The sequence below is a fragment of the Echinops telfairi genome, unplaced genomic scaffold (assembly GCF_000313985.2).
Source record: "Echinops telfairi isolate 266 unplaced genomic scaffold, ASM31398v2 ScPeMD7_31;HRSCAF=116, whole genome shotgun sequence".
NCBI classification, from domain to species: Eukaryota; Metazoa; Chordata; class Mammalia; order Afrosoricida; family Tenrecidae; genus Echinops; species Echinops telfairi.
The window spans coordinates 26,058,726-26,068,871 of record NW_022103928.1 but is presented as its reverse complement, the minus strand read 5'-3'; the positions used below and the strand labels follow the sequence as shown (position 1 = coordinate 26,068,871).

The window sequence follows — 10,146 nt, the reverse complement described above, 5'->3', positions numbered from 1 at the left end:
TGAAGGGATCAGGTATCAGGCATCAAAGACAAAAAAAAAATCATAGCACTGTGAATGAGGGGGAGTGCAGAGTGGGGACCCAGGGCCCATCTGGGGAAAATTGGACATCCCCTTGCAGAAGGACTGCGGGGAGGAGACGCGCCAATCAGAGTGCAGTGTAACAATGATGAAATACACAATTTCCCTCTAGTTCTTAAATGCTTCCTCCCCAATTCTACCTTACATATCCAGCTGGACCGGAGGATGTACACTGGCACAGATAGGAACTGGAAATACAGGGAGTCCAGGACAGATGAAGTCATCAGGACCAGTGGAGAGAGTGGCAATATCGGAAGGGTGGAGGGAAGGTGAGGGAGAAAGGGGGAACAGATGACAAGGTCTACATATGGCCTCCTCCCTGGGGGATGGACAGTGGAGAAGTGGGTGAGAGAGACGTCAGATGGGGTAAGATATGATAAAAATAATAATAATTTATAAATTATCAAGGAGTGGGGAGGGAGGGGAAAAAATGAGCTGACACCAAGGGCTCAAGTAGAAAGCAGGTGTTGTGTGAATGATGCTGGCAACATATGTACTAATGTGCTGGACACAAATGATGTATGTACGGATTGTGAAGAATTGTATGAGCCCCTAATAAAATGATTTTAAAAAACAACCAGAAGCTCTGTACCTACTGAACCTCCATATTTTAATGGATTGGGGGAATTTTCAGGCAGCAACTTCTGTATTTTTAAGAACAAAGCCTTCTTCCAGAGCAACTGCAGACTGGGTAACCAGGGAAAGAGAAGGAAGAAGAATCCGTAGCAGTTCTTGATGAAGCAAGGCATTCAGTAGTGTCATGGACACCTACCAATATTGTCCCGTTCCATCTTTCCGACCACTTCAGTGAGCATCTGTTATCTTCATTGTGGGAATGAGGACTGCCGAGAGGTGATTTGTCCACACTCACACAGCTAGTAAGTTCTTACCTTTGTGCCCAGACCTAGCTTCCAAACCCCATGTTCTTTCTACCGTACCGACTTTTTTTTAAACTCAGTCAAGTCCAAAATCAATTTATCTAGAAATCATGAAGTAGATCATAAACCATCCAGTTCCATAGAGGCAAGAATAGAGAAGTCCTAAAGACATAAAATGACTTTGTCTCCCCCAGAAAATGAAGTGAAAAATTAGGGTGTTTTTTTTTTAAGATTTTTTAATTTTCAAAGAACATCAACTCACTATGTACTGATTTCTTTCTCAAAGCCTGTGGTGTGTTTCCTTGTTTGAAGAGTAACATTTGGCTTGTTTTCATTGGCATAGTGATCTCTTCCCATGTTGTGATTTCTCTGACTTTGGCACACAACAGACTGTGGGATTGCTTCTTAGAAACGGAATTACTTCTCTGGGGAGGAGACGAGCCAGTCAGGGTGTGATGTAGCAACAATGAAAAATATAACTTTCCTCTAGTTCCTAAATGCTTCCCCGCCCCCCGGCCCCTACTGTCATGATCCCAATTCTACCTTGCAAGTCTGGCTAGACCAGAGGATGTACACTGGTACAAAAAGGAACTGGAAACAGGGAATCCAGGGCGAATGATCCCTTCAGGACCAGTGGTGTGAGTGGCAATACTGGGAGGGTAAAGAGAGGGTGGGTTGGAAGGGAGAACCGATTACAAGTATGTGACCTCCTCCCTGGGGGACAGACAACAGAAAAGTGGGTGAAGAAAGACGTCAGACAGGGCAAGATATGACAAAATGACAATTTATAAACTAGCAAGGGCTCATGAGGGGAAAACATGAGGACCTGATGCCAGGGGCTTAAGTGGAGAGGAAATGTTTTAGAATGATGAGGGCAATGAATGTACAAATGTGCTTTACACAATTGATGTGTGCATGGATTGTGATAAGAGTTGTATGAGCCCCTAATAAAACGATTACAACAACAACAAAAAGAAACTGAATTACTTCTCATCAACTGGCCTGATGTTCCAAGACTTCGGTACTAACCATTTGGGAGCATCCCAAGTCTGTGTAAACCCACAGCTTGAGTAGTGCTTCACTTCTGGAATTTTGCTCGTTTTTCAGGTGAAAATCGTCACAATGAATGAGAACACCACCCTCAAGGCAGCCCTCGATAAAAACCTGAAGAGCGCTGTGAATGCTGCGTTCCTCATGCTCCCCGAAAGCTTTTCAGAAGAAGAGCTCTTCTTGGAGATTGCTGGACTCTCCTACTCCGGTGAGTGTAGCCTCTGTCCGTTTTCTGCAAGGAGACTCGTGGTCCAAAGGCTCGGCAGACCTCCTGCCCCTTGCTCTGAGTTGGAGCTGCTGCCACTTCAGTCCTAACTTTCACCCCGCCTGTGATTATGATTACGGGATGTGCTGCCTCACCCTTTGAGTCTTCGTCCACATCTCCTCCCCTCCGACATTGCTCAGCGTTCATTTTTTTGTTGCTATTGTTAACTTGTATTCTGAAGATAATTCGAACTTAAGGAAAAATTACAAGAATAGTCCAGAAAACTCTTCTATACCCTGTTCTCGGATTTACCAATGTTTGTAGCAGATCACCTCATTGTTTTACCATTGTCTCTGTCCCAGTGATTTTCAGATCTCAGCATGAATCAGAAGCCACGGGAGAACACCGAGTGGTGGGCCCCAACCACTGATCCTGCAGGTCTGGAGTGGGTCCCAGGGAGGACTGATGTCAGAGAGCCTCTAGAATCTAGGTGGAAATGGTGCTGTTGGGTGCTGTCAACTTGATTTCTGACTCCGATGCCTACGCTCTTAACGAGTAGGTTCCCCATATCATGCCGCTTTCGGCCATAATACTGAAGGGCGTTTTTCGTAAGAACAAGAACCTTGTCTTACTTAGCTGTAGTTGAATTATCAAATGCTAAAAACTTAACACTTATGGAATTCTTTTGATCCGATTAGCGTTCCATGTCCCACGTTGTCGGTTCTCCCAGTGATGTCCTTCATAGCATATTCCCCTTAAGTTGAAGGTCTTATGTTGAATTTGTTGTCTCTTGTACCTTTTAACCGGAAGCAGTTCTTCAGCCCCTCTTTGTGTTACATAACATATTGGAAGTTTACAGACCAGTAATGTTTTCTGCTTAGAAGCAGTATCTTCCCTTTACCAGCAACCTGCTGGGAGATAGATGAAGACCAGACAGATATTCTGCTTCTGGTAGAACTTGCCCTCCTCAATTTAGCATCCATTGAAGGTTCTTGTTCAAACCAGTCATACTGTGATAGTTACAATGTGCTGGTTTTCCAACCCCACTCTTCCCACCGAAGCTTTTTCTTCCCCATTCATTTATTTGTTTGTCTAGATCGGATAGGGAGCCTTTTCTTCTGCCAAGGGCTATTTGGATATTTAGAGCATTATTTGCAGGCCATACAAAATTATCCACTTAAAAAATTAGCCTGCCAGAGGTGGTCAAACATTTAATTACCTCACCCCGCATGTGGTGGCTGGAACTGCTTCTCTTTGCTGAGGCCACAGTGTTAGCTGGTGTGGATGACTTCCCAGGTCCTACACAGCCAGTGGGCTAGCCATTTCCCACCTCCGGTCTAAATAAATAACTTCCTATCCCTTTCTCCTTAAACCATTGTGTTCCTGGGAGCTGTCAGGGACTCCTTCAGACAGATAGACAATGTTCTGTCTTAGGAGGACAGAGCCCAGTCCTTCCTTCCTCCTCCTGCTGCACCCAGAGGTGTGCAGTTAATGTAGCAGGGCTCCATGTAAAATTCCATTGACAAAAAATAGCATCTGGGTAAAATATGGTTTGAAAATGACTGTCTTAACTAAAGATCTTCTTTCCCAACATCTGTGAGTGTGAGTCAAAGAACATTGCAAAAGCAGTTCACTCATGTGTTGACTATGCCAGTACGGGTCATGTCTGTACACATTTCAGGCTACAAGAGACCTTAGAGGCCACGCTCTTCAGTCTTCTTCCGGCAGTGCTACTGCAGCTGCTGTTGCCCCAACACTGGAGAGAAAGAGCAGTGAAATAACTCAGGTCTTATGGTTGCTTCTGCGTTTATATGGCAGCTGGTGGATTCGAACCCCTGCTGACCTGTTAGTTAGCGGCTAAGCACTTAACCACTATAACAGAAGGGCCCCTTAGATAGATAGTGTGTTAGGCTGGATTCTCTAGAGAAGCAAAACCAGTGACGTGTGTGTGTGTGTGTGTGTGTGTGTGTGTGTGTGTGTGTAGAAAGAGATTTATACAAAGACCAGGCTCCCACAATTATACAAGTGGGTAAATCCAGGCCAGTTCAAGTCCATGGGTCAAATGATGAGCTAGAAGTTTCTCCTGACTCATGTACTGCAGTAACTGCAGAGCTGATGAACCAGAAAGCAGGAAGGCCACAAGGTGGTAGATGAAAATCAAATGAATCCAAGGCCCACAGTTGGCTCTCATAGCTCCTAAGAGTGATAGGCGATGTGGCAGAAAGTTGACAAACCAGATGCAGGGTTCAGAACCAGCAGAGGAGTGTGCTTGAAAAGGAGTAGGCCACACCCACAAGGAGTCTTTCTTCCAATGGCATCAATATTGTGACTTAAGCAAAGGGACTGTACTCACCACAGCTGCTGGCTGCTCAGAGTTGATTATTTTATGTCAGATCCTGTCATGAAGTTAATTACATTGTGTTAGATCACATTATGGTGGATTACTGCCAAACTACTGAAAATCCTGACCCAGCCAAGTTAATCAGAGCATATCCAGGATGGATGGATGGATGGATAGATCGATCGATAGATAGATCCTATAACTTAATCATCACAGAGTAGCTCTCTGTTTATTCCATGAACACACTTTATGTGCTTTCCGTGTGTCACACACTGTGGTAGGTAGGAGGCAGATATTAGTGGATATGACGTGAGTGATACTCTTCTCCTAGAGTCTACATTCTTTCAGGTAGATTCAGACAATAAAGACAGGGCATGACAGGGTAATTTTGGGTCATGGTAAGTGCAATGGAGAAAAGGAAAAACTATCAGAATCAGAGGATATGCAGATATGGACAGTGGGGACAGGGCTGACTTTATCATAGGTAGTCAGGGAGGGCCCTCTGAGAAGACGATGGTTGAGGTAACATCTGAAGAGTGATAAGGCGCCAGCCATGGGCTCATAAGAGAAGCACCAATAGAGACACAGCTTCTTCCTAAGAGCTCAGTCGCAAACACTGGTTGTGTGGCTGCAGCTTCCTCAGCTTCCAGTTTGCCCCATTCCTTGGCCAGTCTCCTCCCACTTCCTCACCATTGTATTATTCATTGCTTAACTGAGGTTTGAATCTGAGAATTTGGCCAGGCTTCCTACATCACTCCCTGTAATGAGACTGTCTTCTTTTTGCTATGAATATCAGGACACAAAACCTGGCAAACCCTCCCCAGTGGGTATTGATTCCCACTTCAGTATTGCCACCAGCTCATGAGTGAGACATTTTCCAGAAGATCGATCAGTCACTTGTTTACAGCTGGCAGCATTTTCCCATCGAGACATCATTGTGTGTGATGTTTGCTCCTCAGCCAGGACACCAGGAAATGATTGCCTAGCCCATAGTACGAGGGTGGGTGATGTGTAGTGGGTTACATGTTAGGTTGTGAACCACAAGGTTAGCAGTTCGACGTCACTAGCCACTCTGAGAGAAAGATGAGACTTTCTACTCCTGTGAGCAGTTACCAGTCTCAGAAACTCACAGGGCAGTATCTACACTGCCCTGGAGGGTCACTGAGAGTCGGAGTTACTCAATAGCAGTGAGTTTTTGCTCTTCAGAGTGGATACCAAGAGTGGAGAAGGATTTTGATCGTGCAGGTAGGTGCCGCTCCTGGACATGAGACCTGCTCCAGGCAGTGGTGTTTACAGGCTATATTTATACTTGGCACCCTCCTTCCTCGGCTTTGTCCTCCTGCATTTGCTAGTCTTTGGAGAACCTGGCATCCTTAAAAAACTCTAGTGCTTTCCCCATAGGACACCACCCCCTCTAAAAACAACCAACCCCTGCCCTCGGTCATGTCTGGCTCATAACCACCCATTGAGTGTTTCCAAGGTGATAAGTTCTTATAAAAGCAGGAAGCCTCATCTTTGAACCACCAACCTTGTTAACAGCCTAATGCCAAGAGCCTCCAGCTCCTGAATTTTCCCAGCTTCAGAGTATCTACCCATTCATGTTTTGCTGATGAACTGACATTTATTTTCCACCTGTTTCCACTTGGGAGACAACATGCTCCCTATCCTGCGAAGCATTGCTCCCTAAAAGCACACACAAGAGAAACCAGTGCCTCCCACATTACTGAGCAAGTTCCTGCCAGTAATTACTCGTAGAGGCAAGATCTGTAATGGCAGTGAGAATAACTCCTCACTCTACTGTGGCGTTCACAGACCACTTGGGCCCTGGGGTCAGTGTTTATGGCATCACAATTGTAAATGATGGTGAGAACCTGCCACACTGGGGAAGAGAAAGCTTCCTCCTCCTTGACTTACAGTCAGTGTTTGAGGAAAAGGAAATCCACATTAACTTGAAAGAGTCACCTTGAACTTTGTTATGCAAGCACAAGCTATTAAAAAGCCTAATTTTAGGTAATGATCCCAGTATAACATTAAGTGAATCAGTATCCCATGCTCTATGAAGAACTGAAGATACAGTTTTTGCTCTCAGGAACTTTTTCCACGTTAATAAATATACACAATCATAGTGAGTCAGTAGTAGATTTAGTAAGTCAACCCATGTGAAAAGGACAAGGCGTTTGAAAGAACCTGATTGTCCAGGGACGAATGAGTAGCTGAGGCAATGATTCTAAGGTTGTGGCAGGGGAAGATAGCACTTTACTGTGTGCCAGAACCTGACCCCAGAACACTTGATGTAGTAACTCCTGTGTTCTCTGCGGTTGCGGTTGTATCACTGCCCCATTTTACAGATGAGAAAACAGAGGCCCAGAGATGTTCTCACGTGTGTCGCTCATCTCCTAAGAGGTGCAGCTGGAACTTGAGCCCATGCTCCCAGTCGTTCACCTCCACTTGTGGAGAAGAGCTGCACCCCGGGCCAGCTTAGTTAGGGCAGGACAACCAGAGCCAAAGAATGTTTACATTATTGCAAGATTTATTGTTGTGGAAAGATAACATTTTCCCAGCACTGTGTAGGAGAGAGGGAAGATGCTTCATTCATTTCAGCAAATAGTTCCTGCAGTCTCCTTTGTGGGCACTCAGATGAAGGAAATAAATATGCAGGCCTGGTCCCTGCCCTGTGGGGCTTTCATTCAGTTGAGAAGCAGGAGACAAAGGAAGGTAGGGGAGGAGTGAACTTAGCTTACTTGAGGGTGACCAGGGAGAGTCTTCCTAGTATGTGACCTTGGAGCTGAGCCCCAGCTGGTGAGAAGGACTCACAGAGGAGTTGGAGAAAGCAGCCTGGCAGGATTGCTGATGAGCCAGGCTGTTGTCCCCATGGTTTCTTCAGCTTCCAGCATGCTGCCTGAGCACAGACAAATACCAATGGATAGATAGACAGACGGGTGAATCTGTGTGGAGGATAATGACAACCTGGCAGTCAGATACTTCACATGAAAAGGTCCTTAATTAAACCCTTAATGATTCCCTTCAAATCATTGACAGTATTCATGCACCCTATTTTGTGCCTTGTCACTCCTCTCCCCCATCATCTTATATTACTTTATGGAACAGAAAGTGGCAGCATAGTGAAGTGTTTCAAAGTTGGGTCTCTGAAGTCAGGCAAACTGGATTCAAATCCTAGCTGTACCTCCTGTTTCTGGCTTTGGGAAATTTCCTTATTTCATGGTGATTCAATTTCTTTGTCTTTAAAGTGACTTTTTATGCAGATTACATTAGCTCAAATATATAAAGTCCTTAGTAAAGTACTTAGCACCATAAATGATAGCCATTATTAGTTTAGAGACATGTTGGCTTGTGTCAACTAGCCACTTGATATAATAGCCTTCACCACTGTGCCTGGTTGACAGACAGAACATGATTGCTGGTTTATTTGTTGCTGCTGTTATGTATTATTTTTGCCTGTGTAGGTTTTTCTGGGATTGAGGCACCATTATTTGCTCATTCAATGATTGATGTACACTTAGGTTAGCTCTATTCATCCCTTTTATTAATGTGAATCACTTTGTATTGACACTCACTTCCTTCACTGTGTTCTGCAAAGCGGAATTATGTTATCAGGCACAAGAGTTAGAAAACAAATACTGCATCTCAACATGAGAATCATTAGGACAGGTGGGTTGAAACGGACAGGCCCAGTACCTTAGCCCTTTTCGGTTCTTGAGGAATGAAGATCACCTTCAAGAGAGAGGATGGTTTTCTATCAATGCCATGTTACAGGAACACAGACTGAGCTGCTTCTAGGAATAAGACAGAAGCAGTGGGAAGGTTGAACAATCCTTGGGGAGGGTGGGATTAGAAATGGGTGCCTGCTCTCTCAAGTGTGAGTAAACCTCCCATTTCAGAGTCCCAGTAAAAGACATTTTTCCTCTGGAGAGAGCACTAATAAGATTTATTCCATCAGTTTCCTATCTGAAACCTAACAAGCAGTGTCATTGGGTGGTTTGCAAATTGGGGGTAAATATTTCAGGTACGTACAAGCATGAGATGTTGCTGGAATCTAAGTTGGAGCTCTTTGTACTCAGTCACTTGCTAATTCTGAGAATGCCACTCTCTTGAAGGGATGATTGATGTTGTCCTTAATAATCCTCAACGGCTCACTCTGCATTAGGTACTGCCCTAAGTGTTTTAATGTACAAGGAGATTTTTCTTTCTGTTTTCCAGGAACTTTCTTAAGCCTTGGTATAAACTCATTTAATCCTTGAAATTTGAACTGGCTGCTGTTATTGCTCCCATTTTACATTTGAGGATACTAAAGACCAGAGAAGTTAAGCAACTTGCCTTGGGTCATAGCTTGTAAGTTCTGAGCTAGGATTTGAACCCAAGGTGTCTGCTCCATCCCCTGCTCTCCATCCTCATGGTTTTATGAGCGATTCAAGGCGGCGGGTGTCATCCAGTTCCTCCCTGGAACGCTTTCTCTCGGGGCTGCAGGGCTTAGGCTGGCCCTTCTCTGCATCTGCTCTGGCTTACCAGTGCTCTCCCTACTCTCTTGTCACGTTTCCTTTTTCTCCACAGCTCTTTCCACCATCTGACACACTGCACATTCTGTGTACCTATTGGTTGTTCATCTTAATATTTGTTACACCCCAAGAAGGTGAAGCACACAGATGTTTGTCTGGTTCTGTGGACTCTATCCCCAGTACTTCCAACAGTACTTGACACGTGCTAAGTTCTCAATGAGTATTTGGTGAGTGACTGAATGGTTTAAGTACCAGGTCCTTCATGAGCCTACCTGCCCCCACCCATGCCCATCCGTTCAGTTCTCCAGGAAAAAGCAATTCACATTTGTATCCCGAGTTCATCAGCCACTTGTACCCGTCGCATTCTCCACACATGATCTAGTGCAGCATGGCATCTCCTCGGCAGCTATTGTTGGCTGTGAGGGTTTTCCTGAAACGTCGATGATTAGTGGACACAGTGGTGCATTAGGCTGCCGCATAGGAATATCATCTTTGCTATCTTTGTTAAACTATCATTTTGTTCACATTCAAAAGGGTGAAGGTAGACCCCTGAACTCACACCATATACAAAATTAACCCAACATTTTAGATCACAGACCTAAATGTAAGCGCTCATGATACTGCTGTTAGTTATTAGGAAAATGCCAGTCAGAACCACAGAGATATACCCGCTTGCATGGCTCTAAGAAGAGAGACAGATAACAAATGTTGGTGAAAATGTGGAGAAATTGGAACTATCGTGTATAAAACATGGGGACGGAAAGTGATACCACCACTTTGGAGGGCAGTCGCAGTTCCTCAAGCAGTTAGACATGTGAAACACATAATTCGCAACTCTACTAGTGGGTGTGCGCAGGAAAGATGAAGGTATATGTCTACCCCAAAATAACTGTATGAATGTTCATAATAGCTGAACAGTACTAACAACCCAAATGCCCATCAAGTGCCGAATGAATATGTGACATTGGCATGGAATACTTACTGGGCCATCAAAAGCAATGATGTCCATGCTACAACATGGACAGATCGTGAAAACATGATGCTAGGCCCACAAAAGACCACATATTAGGTGGTTCCATT

At 44.6% G+C, this 10,146-nt stretch overlaps 1 protein-coding gene across 2 annotated transcripts in view; it reads left to right on the top strand.

Moving 5' to 3' along the window:
- TAMM41 (TAM41 mitochondrial translocator assembly and maintenance homolog) overlaps nt 1-10,146 on the top strand; it is a 55,589-nt gene that overhangs the window by 18,872 nt on the left and 26,571 nt on the right. For both annotated transcript variants that reach the window (XM_004702387.2, XM_045289993.1), the window contains one exon: nt 2,064-2,214. In XM_004702387.2, the coding sequence (XP_004702444.1) occupies nt 2,064-2,214 (151 nt within the window). The remainder of the gene's footprint in view (nt 1-2,063; nt 2,215-10,146) is intronic.